The 17,025-nt window shown below is 37.5% G+C and overlaps 1 protein-coding gene and 3 long non-coding RNA genes across 5 annotated transcripts; 3 read left to right on the forward strand and 1 right to left on the reverse strand.

Moving 5' to 3' along the window:
- Positions 1–4,157: 4,157 nt before the first annotated feature.
- On the forward strand, positions 4,158–4,880 carry LOC123471118. Its single transcript, XM_045172033.1, has one exon. It carries the CDS (start codon positions 4,158–4,160, stop codon positions 4,878–4,880), a length of 723 nt encoding a protein of 240 aa, XP_045027968.1.
- Positions 4,881–8,886: 4,006 nt separating this feature from the next.
- LOC116934883 lies at positions 8,887–9,902 on the forward strand. The gene is made up of 3 exons (XR_004401016.2): positions 8,887–9,031; positions 9,095–9,146; positions 9,218–9,902. It is a non-coding gene; the product is annotated as an uncharacterized LOC116934883 (long non-coding RNA).
- Positions 9,903–11,304: 1,402 nt separating this feature from the next.
- On the forward strand, positions 11,305–12,827 carry LOC123471417. 2 transcript variants are annotated; one of them, XR_006645851.1, is made up of 3 exons: positions 11,305–11,733; positions 11,802–11,996; positions 12,067–12,827. It is a non-coding gene; the product is annotated as an uncharacterized LOC123471417 (long non-coding RNA). The 2 variants fall into 2 exon arrangements; XR_006645850.1 differs by having other exon boundaries at positions 11,305–11,996.
- Positions 12,828–14,548: 1,721 nt separating this feature from the next.
- On the reverse strand, positions 14,549–15,836 carry LOC123471418. Its single transcript, XR_006645852.1, has 4 exons — positions 15,708–15,836; positions 15,237–15,640; positions 15,057–15,167; positions 14,549–14,837 (listed from the first exon to the last, which is right to left on the reverse strand). It is a non-coding gene; the product is annotated as an uncharacterized LOC123471418 (long non-coding RNA).
- Between the last annotated feature and the right edge of the window lie 1,189 nt (positions 15,837–17,025).

The following is a 17,025-nucleotide window of genomic DNA, read 5'->3' on the forward strand; positions in this document are numbered from 1 at the left end:
TTTAGACGGAGTCCTTATCCACCATCCCAATACCAATGCAAGTTTAATTGAAATGGTGAAATGTAATGATGAAAATATTACTTAGTGGACACAAATCTTTTTCAAAGAGGTGATTTTCTACACTTACTGGAATTATTTAACTAAAAATTAAGGATTCTAAGATACTGTTAATTAAAAAATACAAGTAAACCCTGTTTTTGCTTAATCTTGTATTTAGGTTTTCGAAGCAGTAGTAGTAGCGAGCGCCAGATGGTGTCGTCGTAACCCTTGTTTTTCCTCTGATTGGTTGTTGCCAGGTAACGCGTCACCGCCATAGGAGGTATACAAGTTTTCAGGCCTTAAGCATTAAGTAGGCCTTGATTTCTTCATAGGTAAAATCCATGGACTACTATAACTTGAGGACGGGCTTCTTCGACAATTCCTATGTCGGCCATGTAATTTTTTTCTATTTTTTATTAAATTTAATTTTAAAAAATAATTATTGACTTAGCAAATGTCCCTATATTGAAAATTAACCTTTAACGAGATATTAGTTATTTTCGGCATGCACTCTTTTGGGCGAGTTACCAAAAGGACTCCAGGGTAAACGACTTTTGGTTGCAGGTTTCCGACACTTGGACATCTGGCACACGACGCCAGGACATCTGCCCTTCGACTTTAGGACTAGTGGTTCCCGACATTTGGACACACAACAAAATGTTGCTGAACCCAATTAGCAGAATACTCGACCAGTACTCAGCGACGAAAAGACTTCCAGTTAAACGACGAGTGGACTCCCAGGCAATCGACGTTCGAACTCCCCGGTAATAGACGTTTGGAATCTTTTTGTTTTTGTTTTCTTTTTTTTCGAGTGTTCTTTACGACATAGGAACTCCTCATCCAGCGACAAAAGGACTCCCAATCCAGTGACGCACGGATTTGCTTATTTGTTGCAGCTGAAGGATCGTTAAGAATATAGGTATTTTTAATTGACTATGATTATTGTATAGATATTTGTGCTTACATTTATCGGCTGGATAACTTATTTATTTTTATCATAGAAGAAAAGTTTAATTACAATTATGTAAATATTGTACTCTGAAATGGAACGAACATGGGTGATCATGTTTGTTCCAGTCAGACTTCTTTCCCTTCTTGCATTCTGAAATGGAACGAACATGGGTAGCCATGTTTGTTCCAGTCAGACTTTTGACCCTTCTTGTATTCTGAAATGGAACGAATTTGGGTAACCATGTTTGTTCCAGTCAGACTTCTGACCCTTCTTGTATTCTGAAATGGAACGAACATGGGTAACCATGTTTGTTCCAGTCAGAATTCAGAACACAAACAGATTGTAGTTCAAATGTTAATGTATTAAACAACATAAATACAAAATTCTTCGTTCATGGTTGTACAATTTTTCTTGGTAGATTCACATATGGCAATCACGATCAAACGTAAATTTAAACAGTGCTTGGTTACACTTCGGCAGGGCATAAGGAAAAAAAAATAATAACTTAGAAAATAACACAAGGCTTAAAAAATAACACAGGCAAGGAAGCCCCTTAAACAACTGCTTGCCGTCCACGAACTCCAGGCCTTCGCTGGCCAGACATTCTTGCGATTTCATAAAATTCTTGACTAATTCGTAAACAACACTTTGGTTTTCGTTAAAGGACATGTCCAAAAAGTAAATAAAACAATGACACAATTATTGCAAGTGGCTCTAAACTCACGTAATTGTATTCAATTTTTTTACATTACAGTAATAAGAGAATCTATAATCTAGCCGATAAATCCAAGCTATAAATATAAGATAAATATAAGCTAGACAATAATTACAATGAAATATGAAGACCAATCGAATTTAAAATACTTACCGAAAGAAAAAGAGTCCAAACGTCACTGGCCCGGGAGTTCACTTGTCGTAATCTCGTAAAGGACTTGCTGGGTTCAGCAACATTGATTGTCGCGCCCAAACGTCGGGAACCAGTAGTCCTAACGTCGCTCAGTGTGCCCACTTTTGGTGATTTGTTACCATTTTGGTGATTTCGGGCTGTCTGATGGTGTTCAAATGGTGTCAGAAAATAATGGTGATTTTTGTATTTTTTGGGAATTTTTGGATATCAAAAAAAAATTTATTTAAGTTGCTCAAATTTAAGGTTGAGATTTTAATTTTTAAGATTTTAATTAACCAAACTTGGCAACCGATGGGGTAGTTGTAGCTTGTACCTTGTAGGGAGTTGTAGCACACTGGCGACACTGTCTGCAAGTGCAAGACCACACAACTAACCAATGTCAACATTGCTAGTGGTGCTACTGTGCTAGTGCTAGTCTATATAAGTATATATGGTTGTTTAATGTTTACAACTAATTCAAAATGAGCTCTGAGTCCTCTGACGAAGTCGAGGAAGTTTCGTCAAGCCAGGGCCAGGCTAAGCGAAAGATAACTCAAGTAATGGAGAATATAGTTAGACTAATTAATTTGAATCGGTGTGTAATTGTTAAAACTTTGTAATTTGTTATGTTATATCTCTAGGACCGTAAGTCATCCTCAAAAAAACCAAGACAGTTTAATCCAGATTGGCTAAATGAGAATAAGCATCCAAAATTTGCTAAGTGGCTAATGCTGAAACTCAATCCACAGACTGGAGAGAATCAAGCATTTTGTAGAGCTTGTGCGTTGTTTTATCAAAATCATAAGGGAGATTTAGAAAAACATGTTGACCGTACCCAACACAAACAGAATATGGAAAAGTTCCCAGAGTTGCTTAAGCAACAGGATCGTTTAGCCAATTTTGCATCTCCACTTAGGGATCGTATCACTAATTTTGAACTACGAATTTTGGCTCATATATGTGAAAATAGTCAATCAGTGTGTTCTGCTCAAGGAATGCTTGAAGTGATGCAGACAGAAGGAAATGATCCCATATTCAAGAAAGCCACATTAGGATATACAAAAGCAGGCAACTTGATAAGAGAAGGTTGGTAGAATACGTTATACGTAATTTGTATTACTAATTTACTATGAAAACTAATTGATAATTTCTTTCTATACTATTAAACTATTTAGGATTTGGAAAATTTTGTACACAACAAACAGCAAGTAAACTGAAGAACAAATATTTTTCCATTATATTCGATGAAAGCACGGACGTGTCTATCAAAACTAAAATGGTTATTGTAGTTTGCCAGTGGTGCCTTGAAAAAGGAAAGCTGCAATTCGATGTTCTCGATCTAGTGGATGTTTCTGATGGGACTGCAGATGGATTGACTAACTGTATTCTTTCAAGGCTGGAAAAACACGGAATTCCTTCCGCACGATTTGTTGGGTTTTCAGCTGATACATGCAATGTGAATTTTGGAAGAATCAAATCAGTCTCAACATTGCTGAGAGACCGTTTCCCCAAGCTCGCAACAGTCAAATGTACTTGTCACAACTTTCATTTATGTGCAAAGCACTCCTATAAGGCCTTGTCTCCAGAACTTATTGAACCTCTCCATGCTATTCCTGCCCACTTCAGCAATAGTCGTGACAGGCGAGATAAATTAAAGGAGTGTCTTAGATTTCTCAAACTTGATGAGTTGGAAATTCTCAAGCCCGGAGAAACGCGTTGGCTCACTTTTAAAAACTGCGCTGTCCGCATTCTCCAACAATATGACGCTTTAATTTTACATTTCATAACTGAGGTTGCTGAAAACCCCACAGAAAAAAACAACAGAATTTTGTTTCTTTTGCAAGATCCTTTTACTAAAATTCTTCTTGAGTTTTTCATACAAGGTAAAACAAAAACAAATTTCCTCAGTTATTTGAACATTACTAATCAGCATATTTAATTCTTTTTTCAAATCGGCAGGACTTTCTCTTTTTACTGAACTGAATGAATTATTCCAGTCCAACAAGCCTCTCATTCATGTGATAAAACCTGCGATTGAGTCTCTACTCGTTTCATTGGCTAAGAGCTATATGAACACGGAATACGTTGAAGAACACATGTCTTGTCTGTCCAGTCTTGATCATTTAGACTGCCATGAGTATGTCCCTTTGGAACAAATCTACCTAGGTTAGTAGAGCTGATTACGGCAAAGCAGTGCCTTAAATTGTTTTGGTAATACTTGATCCTATTAGTGTTTCCTAAAATCTTTTGATTTTTTTTGGGTTACAGGCTACTGAAACCATGTTTGAGTTGAAATCGAAGCCGAAATCAGCGTTTAAGAACACTGTTTATTTTTCCCAAGAAAGAAAAGAAGCTGAAATTAAGGCACAAGAAGACGGCTTGAAATCTGCAGACAAGGCTTTTCCTAAAGAGTCACGAACTCCTGCTAACGAGGCAGCGTACAAGCTAAATTATAAGATGACATGCAACGTTTCCTTTGAGCAGAATTTTCAGCCATTCAATCTACTTCTGAAATCATTCAGAAAGTTTTACCAAACTGGTTATTCAGAAGTCACTAAGCGTTTTGACCTGAAGGACGAAGTCTACGAATTTTCTAGTCTAGTACAACCGAAGAATGCCCGAAAGTTGAATCCTGCCTCACTTGCTGAAGTTTTCAAACGTTTCCCACAATTGAAGGAATCTTGTGATCCTAATTTGGCTGACAGCGAATGGAGGAAACACGCAAGTCTGCCCTTATCTCACTTTGGCGTCACAGATCGCTATGCGTTGTATAATATGAAAGTTGACGATTATTGGAAAGCAGTTCTCTCTACTCTAAATCCTTGCGGTGAACCCGTTTTCCCTAATCTAACTGAGTGCATGTACCTCTTGTTATGTTTGCCATTTAGTAACGCATCAGCCGAGAGGGTATTTAGTCATTTGAAGGAAGTCAAGGATGATAAGCAAAATCGGCAGGAGACTCCTACTACTGATGCAATTCTCAAAGCAAATTTTGGATGTTGAATGAAGAAAAGTCAGCTTCAAAAATCCAATTTCCAAAAGAACTTGTCATTTTAGCCAAAAATGTTAAATCGAACGCACCAATTATCCATGAATAGTGCGCCGTTTTCCCTCATTCGTTAACACAGAATACCAAATTTAGAAATTGTTTTTAACACTTACAAGCAATGTTTAACCTGTAACTTTAATTTGAGTGTGTTTTAATTGATACATAAACAAGAATTAACGCTTTTCAACCTTTGAAAACGTTTTTTTGTATTAAAAACTAAAAAAAATTTGGTGGTGATTTTTTGGTGTTTTTGACTTTGGCGAATGGTGATTTTTCCGAAAATCTGGCAACTGTTTGGGGATTTCGACTACCAAGCAAGTGGGCACACTGACGTCGCTAGACAGATGTCCTCCTGTCGCGAACCGGTCGTCCAAGTGTCGAGTGCCAGAAGTCCAAGTGTCGGAAAACCTGGAGTCCTTTGGGCAACTAGCCCAAAAGTCCCTATCCCGTTATTTTCTATCAGAAAATAGGGAAATAGGGCGGGCTGCCGGTGCCATCTAGGAGCCAAAATTATAACCCACTGCTTTTTTGTATCCACAATTTTGAAATAATCATTACCATAATAATTTTCGATGGTTCACAAATAAATGTTCGAAAAATAAAACTTGTTGACCTTTTCTCTTTCTTTTTGCGAACCCATCTACAAAATCTGGGCAAAGAAGCAAACGAAATGAGATAACACGTTTAGCAGCAAATAACGCAAAAATAAAACTTTGGTCAGTAGCAATTATGCCTCCAAAGTGTATTGTAAGTGAAAACCTACAACACTGAGATCGGAGTTCTGTTTCTGTTTGTGTTTATGTTTACGGATGGCTCAAAGCGCTGTCAACTTGGCTCGATTTGTGGTTGATAGAGGGCACCGGTGGCCCACCCTTTTCCCCCTCCTTCTAAAATTAAAATCGCAATATCTTCTTAAATGATACGTTTTATAAAAAAAAATACGTGGTTAGAATCTCCTTTTAAAGCTGCATTTCATGATATATTTTTTATTTTTTTCGTGAAAATAGCTCACCCGACACCCTTTAACAAGGCGAGATAGGGAAAGAATCCCGTCCTTAAGTTATAGCAGAGTCATAGAACCCTGGTTGGTTCACGCTGAGAGGAATCCCTATACCGCGTTTCGTTGGTCTGTATGTCTAAAATTTCGACGGTTTTGGGGTGGGGCACAGTGGTGGAAACTAGAATCAGAGTCATCTATCGAGAGAAATTGAGTTATTCAACGGCCATTGTCAGTGTTTCTTTTCAAGCTTCAATTTTTCTGGTGTCGTCTGCTCCGTTGTTTCCCTTATCACTGTTGTGATTGGCTGTTCAAGTTTTCAAACATGTTTCCTGATTGGTGCATTCATCACACACCCGCTGGAGGCTCTGACTGCTATTTCGGAAATTAGACACAACGACAGACGATTTTCCCCATGTCGTGAACCAACCAGGGTTCTATTACTCTGGTTATAGTAGTCCATGGTAAAATCTATTTCCCCCCGGCAGCCGGGGGGCGCTTGTTAGGAATGTACACGACAGACTGACTTCTATCTCTCTGTATTCATCACACTGAACATGAATCATGAGACACTTACATGAATGGGGAAAATTCTGAGTAATGATGAGACACGAAATATATAAGAGAATTCACACAGAGTTTAATCCAGTGGATTCACACACTCTGCTGTTGAGAGAATGCTATAAGCAAATGAGTAGCGAGACAGAATGGCGGAGCGATACAGAAAGGAGGAGGGTGCTAAACAGCAACTAGGGTTTGGCAACCCAGTAGATTTTGCTAATTCCTCAACAGCGCTAACGTCAAAATTGTCTTTTTCCCTCCGGCAGCCAGGTGGCACTGTGGTAGAGTTACTGTTTATGATTTGCCCTGCCATATCAAAAGTGATGACATCTGTTTTAGACTAAGAGGAAAAAGAAACACGATAATAAAGTTATATTATATTCTATACATCTTCTATGTAATTTAGAAATACACCTTGGGCGGCGTTCATAAATTATGTAACGCGATAGGGGGGAAGGGGTTGAACGAAATGGTACTGATTGTGACAAGGAGGGATGGGGGGGTTCAAGACTTTGTAACGTAACAAAGGCAAAACCATATTTGCCTGAGTCGCCATCTATCCGAACTATTAGGAAACCGAGAAAGAAAATTAGAACCCTTTCGTTTCGCAGCCAACGGCTGTATTGCGAAACGACTTTACAACGTCTCAGTAGAGGATGGTGAGCTCTGTCTAGTTGCTGTAGGTCTAGAAACTTCAAGAAAATGGATAAAACTAAAATTTATTCTGAATTGTATAACGCATACGTAAATGCTTATCCAGCTAAATCAAAATCAAATTGCCAAACTGAGTTCAACGAAAAGTGGAAATCAATAAAAAACGACAAAGATTTGCCCACAAAATCGACAGAGCTTTTTGAAAAAAGAGGGGGGGGGTTCAGCCTCTGTTATGTAGTAATCTAGGGGGGTCAAACTTTTGTTATAATTTGTTACAATGGGGGGAGGGGGTTGAAAAACCTTAAAATCGCGTTACATAATTTATGAACGCCGCCTTGGTTTGTCCGGGATGGAAATAAATGAAAGGCAGCCGGGGGGAAAAAACACATTTTGATGTTAGCGCCCCCGGCTGCCGGGGAGAAATACAACTTGGTCTCCGCGAGACGGTCTCGAAGGGTCGAGACCGTCACCGCTACATCCCAGTGGGACTATCCCGGCCCTCTGATTGGCTCTCTCCCTCTCCTCACCATATAGCCCCTCAAACCCTTCTGCTTGTGGTGTGTGGCCTGTGTAGGGATCGGTCCCGACCCTAATCGGGGCGCATTTTGCTAATCGGGTTTCGAAATTCGGGGCTCAGGGTGAAAATTTTTGAACCCCGATTGCAATCAATCGATCGACGTAAAAACATAATCGATCGAGTCGAAATCGATTATTATGGTGAAAATTGGGGAGTTCGCCAAGGTTGCCTCGATTAAAACTCGTCCCAAATTCGAAGTTTGAATTCAGGCGCCATTTTTGCAAATGGCATCAGGGCAAGCAGGTTAACCTCGATTTTTGCCCCGCCCCGCCCCAGCTAACGAAATGGCACCCCGATTCAGCCCAGATTGCCTTTTTCCGGGGCGGGGTGGGGCGGTTAACCCGATTATGTCAAATTGGGAACGATCGCTAGGCCTGTGGCGTGTGTGGAGCAGTCGGACTGCCGCCTTCATTTGTTTGTTTTTCATGTTTTTTTATTATTATTTATGTTTAAATTTATTGTTTCTAACTTACTGTTTTGTTAATAAACTATTTATACCTTTATTATATCGTGTTTAATTTTATTGTACAGAAATAAATTAAATATTGGTGTGTTTTCATTACAACTTTTGTGATTTGTCATCCACGGGCAATTGGTTTGGTGCGGGTCGGTGAAAAAAGGTCCCAAAACCCGATTTTGGGAGAATTGGGAAAACTATATGTCCAAAAATTTTAATAATTATAAGAATGGATAAATCTTGATAAGTTCTATCCAATTCTGCAAAAATATTGCTTAGGGTGTACTAATTAGGAAAGTAAACCGCTTGGCCATTTTTCAAACTATTGTTTATGCATGGTTTTTGCTCATCCCCTTGTAGCAGACGAATTTCTGGCAGCAAACGAAATTCTTCGGCTAAAAGAGACGAGCAACTTACAAACAATAATAAAATAAAAATAAACTAGATAGAACTGGGTCTAGAAAAAAGAATTGGGAAATGAAAAAATGAATAGGGTACCCACTGCATGGAAGAAAAGGGGGAAATCTAAATTATAGTTATGAAAACTTAATTTTTAACGTGAAGAAGATGGTTTCTCCATAAGACGCTGCAACCGCAGCAGACCAACTTCGACACAAATGAGATTTTCGCATTTGTAGAAAACGCGCAACGCAGGATGTTTTACTGCTCTATTCTGTGATCTTGGGTAATTTCTATTTGATTTTCGTCTCTGACTTTCATAACTGTTCGTTAAGGTGGTTGCTTAATGCTCATGTTTTACTAATCTGTTGGTTTCAGGATTTGTTGAGCATTCGCAGCCTAATTGTTCCCTCTAAGAGTGTCTTGTCTAGGAAAAGCATTTAATTGTCTGTTTAAACCGGTATTTTTCGCTCTGTAGTATGCTTATTATTTATTTGCTATATCTATTCCTTTTTTCATCCAGGAACTTCATTTCATTTCTGCATTTATCACTGTTTAAGTTACATCTGGTGTCGGTATGTATTTGTTGATGCCCTTGGTTGTATTGTATTGCGACTTGTGAGTATTAATATAAGATATTTTCTAGGATATTAACATGGTTGGTGGCAGAGGACGTGCAAGAGGCAAGTCACATAGAGGAAGACAGTTAGTCTCAAGAAGAAGTGAAGCTGGTTTTGCAACGGAATCCTATCAGGTCACACCAGCTAATCCAGCTCCTTTCCTTCAGCGAATTGTTGATGAGTTGCCAGAGGATCCACACCAGCAACAAGTACTCAATGAAGAAGCCGAAGTTGAAGAAATGGAAAGTTTAAATCAAACAGCTGATAATCGTGAGGAAGAAGAGGATCGCCATCCACCTGTAAAGGAGCAGGCTCCTCCCGGAGAGCCCATTGCTTTATTCACTGTCTAGTCTTGGAAGGCGGCATGGCGGCATAAATTTTAATCTTAAAACCATATGTGACACCAAAGACATGGATTTTTTTCAATTTTTCTTCTTTCTATTTATCACAAAAAAAGTATCTTATCTGATCTTATCTGATCTTCAGGGGTAAAAAAAAATATGAAAAAAAGTATCTGATCGGTATTTTTGTAGATAGTATCTCTATCTTTTTTTTCAGCATTTATTTCGACTGTCTGATCTGATCTTTAGGTTTGTAGTTGACCACCTATCGGTATCTGATCTTCAGGCCAAAAAAAAAGAGATCTGAAACACTGATTTTTATAGTTTAAGAACGACAAATTCCAATAAAATGTAGCCCCCTTGGCCCCTTCCCGGCATCCATTGCGGCGGCCATTTTGATGACGCGCGTAATTCAAATTTGAATTCTAACTTTTACTTATTATTATTCCAACGTTTTAAATAACCAAGAATGTATGTAAACACAAGTACATTTTAAAGAAAAACGCAATGTATTTTAAAGAGTAAGCAGTAAGTGTTTTATTCATAAACAACATATAGCAAATATAACGAGTGAAGAGTGACACGAACAAATTGTTTTGATTATTTCATTATTTAATTACATTTGTACTTTGAAAAATACCTAATTAGCTTTATTGGTATATTCTTAGTTATTGATGGTGGGCTTAGAAGGTCGCTTTCTAATTGACTATTCAATTGTTGGTTGTTGCCCCGGTCAACCTAGTGGGATTCCGATACCTGGAAAAGGGAAAATAAAAGAGTGATGTCAGGGCTATAACATTAAAATTTTGTGAAATAAGTTACCTGTTTGATAAGTGTGTTAATTTTTTTACAATGCAACAATAGATTACCTTCTTAATCAAAAAGTGTACTTCCCAACGTGGATGGAAAACGCAGCCAACACACTGAATGCAAATTTAAAGCTTTGGCTGAGTAACACTGTAAAAAATTTATGCATTTCACTGATTCTAAATAAAATTCGTTAAATGGTAAGAAATTCATTAATATTACCTATCAAATAATAATATATTCTTACTTCTGTTCTAATGTCAAATTTATTTCGTGGTTCTAAAAGAAATGAAATAGAGCAGTAAAACATTCTGCGTTGCGCGTTTTTCACAAATGCGAAAATCTCATTTGTGTCCAAGTTGGTCTGCTGCGGCTGCAGCGTCTTATGGAGAAACCATCTTCTTCACGTTAAAAATTAAGTTTTCATAACTATAATTTAGATTTCCCCCTTTTCTTCCTAGCAGTGGGTACCCTATTCATATTTTCATTTCCCAATTTTTTTTTCTAGCTCCAGTTCTATCTGCTTTATTTTTATTTTATTTTTGTTTGTAAGTTGCTCGTCTCTTTTAGCCGAAGAATTTCGTTTGCTGCCAGAAATTCGTCTGCTGCGAGGGGATGAACAACAAACCATTCACAAACAATAGCTAAATAAAAATAAATCAGATAGAACTAGGGCTAGAAAAAAAAATTGGGAAATGAAAAAATGAATAGGGTACCCACTGGCCACTGCTAGGAAGAAAAGGGGGAAAATCTTAATTATATTTATGAAAACTTATTTTTTAACATGAAGAAGTTGGTTTCTCCATAAGACGCTGCAGCCGCAGCAGACCAACTTGGACACAAATGAGATTTTCGCATTTGTGGAGAACGTGCAACGTAGGATGTTTTACTGCTCTATAGCAACTCCATCTCGTTCAGGGACCTGAACGCTGTCAGGCAAAACATGACGACAACTCCTGCAACACAGTCTTCACCAGTGAACTGATACTGATCCGATTCCGTGTCGTTAAAAAACGGATTTTTTGAGGGCCGTAGAACGGATTGGTTTCCGTTCTCTAACGCTAGAGTCGCATGAAGGCAATAACGTTATGCCTACCCTCTAGCGCCTCTAGCTGATTCATAATCGGATTCGTTTCAGTTAACCGATTTTTGACAAAGCAGCGCGTTGTTCAAATCAGTGAGCGGACCCGTTTCCGTTCACAGATCCGTTTCAGTTTATTATCAACTTGTTTTTATAATAAGAAGCCGAAACCTTTCCATTATTTGAACGGATTCGTTTCCGTTTCCATAGCACGTTTTTAGTAAACAAACTGTTTGCTTATTAGAATAACGTACGTGCTTAATGTGAGTGCAATATTTTGTTTTCAATAATGCCTATGTCAGAACAATTAAGGGTAAATTTTGTTATTTTCGTTAGATAATTAAGAAAATTTAAACCTTTTTCCCTTCTTGGTTCTTTTAGAAAATGGTTGCTGAAGGGAAAATCAAAAAAAAAGACCCAGGGCAGAATCATGGACTGCAGGAAAGAGATGGGATAGATTAAAAACTGTAAAACAAAAATTAGAAACCCTTCATGGAGAAAATGAGGTGCAATATGCAACTAAGGACGATTCTGGCTCAGCTGTTTCATTGCATGAATCAAGTGTTGTTGGACACGGTAAGTTTGTATAGTACAATTCAGAACAGTAAATTATAGTGATATAACTAATTCTTTTATATCTATTTAGATGCATTAGACTTAGGCCAGCCAGCCAATTCCGCCGTAGCCGCCAACAAATCGTCATTGGTAATAATCTTGGAAGGCTTCGACGCAGAAGAAGTTGGAAGCAGATATGTGGAGGTTAAAGAAGCATCAAATGGTGCTGTTAAGACATGGGAGATCAAGCAAGTACCAAGTCGCTGGACTGAAGCAGAATTTAAACAGTTTATAGAAACTCAATTTGTAAATTGATGCTTTCTTTACTTATTTATTTTTTTTTTGCTTTTTTTAATATTTGGTACTACCATACTACCATACCAGCATTGCACTAGTGTAATGCTACTAAAACTGCCATTCCCTTTTACTCTTTCACTGACACAAACCAGTATTAAATTATGTGTTTTTACCGTTGGCCTGTCGGTTCCCCCGTCGGTGGCTGGAACACTGTGCCGCAACTCGTAAAATTCTCTAAAAGAAGACGTGTTTTCCAGTGAAAACATGCGTTGTGGTTTATTGCATTTCAATATCTTCCAATTCAGAAAAATGTGATAAAGAAAAGTTAAAACGGCTTGTTAAATTTTTCAACATTGCAGTCCTATTATACGGATTAATATATTAAGTCTGTAATTTTATGTGGAAGTTAAACCCTGATGTATGTGTAATTGTATGTGTGTCATTCGGTGGTCGGCGGCTTGGTGGTTGGAATCATTATGAGCGTTAATAAGTGAAGAAGTGCTTCCGTCCTTCACATTCGGTGACTGTCAGATTCAAATAAACAAGTGACAAGAATTAGTTCAAATTACTTTTTTAAATTATACGTTTAAACGAAAGCAACATTCTATAGTGCACGATCGAGGAGTTAAGTAGGCTAGAGCCTAGAAGTGTTGCTGTGCATCACTCTAACCGTAACATTGACCTTCTACATATACATTACATCCTAATTAAAAATTTAAGAAAAACCAGCAATGTAGGATTACAATACAATGAGCAATCCTTACGGAATGAAAATCTCGATTATTAGAGTAATCGATATTTGTAATTGGAATTCGAATATTAAGGCAGGAGTTAATGCGTTTGAATGCAATCGAAAAAAAACGCTAAATAATTCCCGCCATCGTGCTCGACGGCGATTGGTTGATTAATTTTTACATATTCGGGAAACAAAACCTTATTTCTAACATTTCCGTGGGCATCAGCGTAATCTTTGTGATCTGAGAATCACGAAAATGGTATACTATTTAATTGATTTTATCAAAGATAAGTAATCGAACAGTTAGCTTAAAGTTTGGGTGTGTAAGCTCAGCCCCCCTCCTCTTTAAGTCTGAAAATGGAATAATAATAATCTGAAAAAGAATAAAGCGGTAGGCTGCATAGCATTAGGCCTGTGCGCGTGAAAAAGCGTTCGCGTGAAAAAGCGTTCGCGTGAATCATACGGGCATAGACAGAAAAGTGATTGTTTTTCAATTCATATTCGGATTCAGCGTACAAAGTTGAATACAGACTATAAATTTTAATATTATCGAAGGTAGTTTGTATAGTATAATATGCGTTTGCGTGATAAAGTGTTTGGCGTGAATTACACGTACATGCCTTTATAACGGATTGTTTTTTAATTCAGATATAAATTCAGCGTAAAAAGTTAAATAAATGCTATTAATTTTAATGTTATCGAAGGTAATTTGCATTGAGTAATATGCGCCAGCGTGAAAAAGCGTTCGGCGTGAATTACACGGATATAGATAGAAAAGTGATTGTTTTTGAAATCATATTTGAATTCAGCGTAAAAAGTTGAATAAATGCTATTAATTTTATTGTTATCGAAGGTAGTTAGCATTGAGTAATATGCGCCAGCGTGAAAAAGCGTTCGGGCGTGAATTACACGGATATAGATAGAAAAGTGATTGTTTTTGAATTCATTTTTGAATTCAGCGTAAAAAGTTGAATATTCAGCATTAATTTCATTGTTTTTGGTGTTAGCGGGGGGAGTTATTCGTTTTTGACAAAATTTTTCATAGAAACCAAACGACCCAATTCTCTTTCCTTATCTAGGCGACTTTTTTCGAGATTTTTTTCGTCACAAACGGCAAACTCCCGCCAAATTTATGAAACCATTAGATGTACTAATCAATTTTTACACTGAATCCGAATCTGAATTCAGAAACAATAAATTTTCAACGCATGCACGTGTAATTTTCACCGATCCATTTTTCAACCCTATAGGCTTATCTCGCTATGCTTGCTTCCGTAAGAAATAATGGAACTAATGATCCTTATTCAATTTTTCACGAGGAAACCAAAAATGAAGTAAAAAACAATCGTCGTCAACAGCGATAGCCGTAATTTTATCTCGGTTTAACAAGTTTCGTTAAGTCGCATAGATAGACGGAATTGGATTTAATTGAATTCCATGTTAATTAAAGAAAAGATACATTTTGCTGGTTACCGGACAAAAGTTTATTAATGATATAGTCCCACATCACAAACACATGAAAACGTCTACAGATTCAATACAGTGATGGGGTCAGGTTCAGAGACATCACGATCAGAATCTGAGTCGGAGTCTTGGTGAGAGTCACTGTTGAAGTCTTGATGAGATTCACTGTCGGAGTCTTGATCACAATCACGGTCTGAGTCACGGTCAGTATCACAATCGGAGTTACAGTTGAAGCTCCCGTGAATGTATATCTTGAAGAGTGAGACCGCTCTGGCAACTTTCTCTTGAATGCGATTAAGTTCCAAGTTCATTAAGACAATTTTCCCTCTTGAAATTTTAATGGATTGCGGGTACTGGAAAAAATCCTTTAAATAAATAACATAAAACATAAATTGAACACAATTTCTTCAAATCTTATTTGAAATAATAGTTTGATACTCCCTCTCCTTAAATCAAATCTGCCTTTGGGATTCAATCAATTAAAAAATTATTAACGGTCGCATTACGTTACGTTTTGGTCTAATATCAACCCGAAGGAAGGCTCCGTTCCAAAGAGCCAGTTTTAGTTTTAAAAATTTGATTACCTAGAAGTGTGACAACTATCATGAATTTACTCTTCAATGGTTCAATTGTCAACGAGTTTATGCTTAGACAAGATTGGCATTGCAGAGGAACGAAGCACGGAACTGCAACCTCTGAAAATAATAACATTTGTAAGCATCAATCAAAATATATTAACAAGATATGCAAAATAATTTATATACCTTTTGTAACTATCTCAGCTAAAGTTGAATCCCAAAACTCGTTAGGCTTTAGTTTAATCACTTTGGAATCTTGAAACAATAATTGTCTTCTGTGGAACACATTCCATGAATGGAATTGGAAGTCGCAGTCTTGACAATATGTCTTGACACAACAGAGACAGCGAGTGTAACAAGCTGCAAGGGACTTTTACAAATCCAGCACAGTGATGGAATAGTTGCGTAGCTTGCAATAAGGCCATTGACAACTTCATCCCAGTGCACATCCCAATCAACAGCAATTTGGCCCATACGTCTCTCATGTTTCTTCACTTCTTCTCCTAGAGGTACACTCCCGTCAGCATCAATATTGAAGTCACTTTGAATTTGATTCAGATATTGTTCTAGCTGACTCGGAATAGGTGAATCTGTAAGTAATCAAGGAAATATTTAGATGTTTATACAAGACAGGAATACTATCGGACTTGAAATTACCTAAGTTGTTGGCTGCTTCAATATCTTCTCTATCAATTGTCAGGGAATTTTCGTTTTCAGTGGAACAGTCTTTAGAGGTTCTTTTCATTCTTTTTCTTTTGGCTGATTCATTTCTGTTGAGATCTGGGGAATTGATGAACTAAGTTGTCGTTTAACTTTGGGAAAACTTTTTCTTTCCTTTTGGTTTTTTCTTATTTCCCTCTTGAAATCTCTTTGCTTTTGAATATATAATTCTTTTTTAAATCCTTCAATAGATCACTTTTCTTGTTCGACGACATTTTGTTGTTTTGTTTTTCAATAACACAATTAAAATCGGTTAATATTCTAATAAGCAAACAGTTTGTTTACTAAAAACGTGCTATGGAAACGGAAACGAATCCGTTCAAATAATGGAAAGGTTTCGGCTTCTTATTATAAAAACAAGTTGATAATAAACTGAAACGGATCTGTGAACGGAAACGGGTCCGCTCACTGATTTGAACAACGCGCTGCTTTGTCAAAAATCGGTTAACTGAAACGAATCCGATTATGAATCAGCTAGAGGCGCTAGAGGGTAGGCATAACGTTATTGCCTTCATGCGACTCTAGCGTTAGAGAACGGAAACCAATCCGTTCTACGGCCCTCAAAAAATCCGTTTTTTAACGACACGGAATCGGATCAGTATCAGTTCACTGGTGAAGACTGTGTTGACTCCTGATAGGGTTCAGGTCCCTGGCCTCAATTTGCAGCAAGAGATAGGCAGCTCAGTTCGCTATACTAGCGCAACTTGCCTTTCGCATTCAGTTGCAACTCCATCTCGTTCAGGGACCTGAACCCTGTCAGGCAAAAACACAAAACCCCCGAGCCGTTATTTTTTTGTTTTGTGTTTGTTATTATTTATGATTATTGTTTATTTTTCTTTCTGTTTCCTTTCCGTAATACAATGCTTATTAAATATTAACCTTATAATTTTGTTTTCATTTATTAGAATATTACTTAATTAATCAATGGTATAATTTCATTAAAATTACTATAATAATTGTGAATTTCCACTCATGGGCATTCGGGTAGTGGAACCGGTTTCAAAACCCGATATCATTACTGTGTACCCTATTTGACTTGTTTTTTGCAATACATCATAGTTTTATTTATTTTCCTTCACTTGCACACACATTTTAAGTTAAGGCTGGGCCATGTCTTTTAAAGTGGGTATTTTAAACGAAAGAAAACCGCTTGATAATGATAAGCACCTACCCGAGTAATGACCGATCAGCTATTTTTCAGGTAGGTAGGTCGATGCGGTTTAACGTGTCTCGGGTAATCCCTCTATCCCAGTAC

Source organism: Daphnia magna, linkage group LG4 (genome assembly GCF_020631705.1).
Source record: "Daphnia magna isolate NIES linkage group LG4, ASM2063170v1.1, whole genome shotgun sequence".
Classification (NCBI taxonomy): domain Eukaryota; kingdom Metazoa; phylum Arthropoda; class Branchiopoda; order Diplostraca; family Daphniidae; genus Daphnia; species Daphnia magna.

Excerpts from the sequence above, each read along its gene's own strand:
- LOC123471118 (XM_045172033.1), top strand. The coding sequence starts at position 4,158 with ATGTTTGAGTTGAAATCGAAGCCGAAATCAGCGTTTAAGAACACTGTT.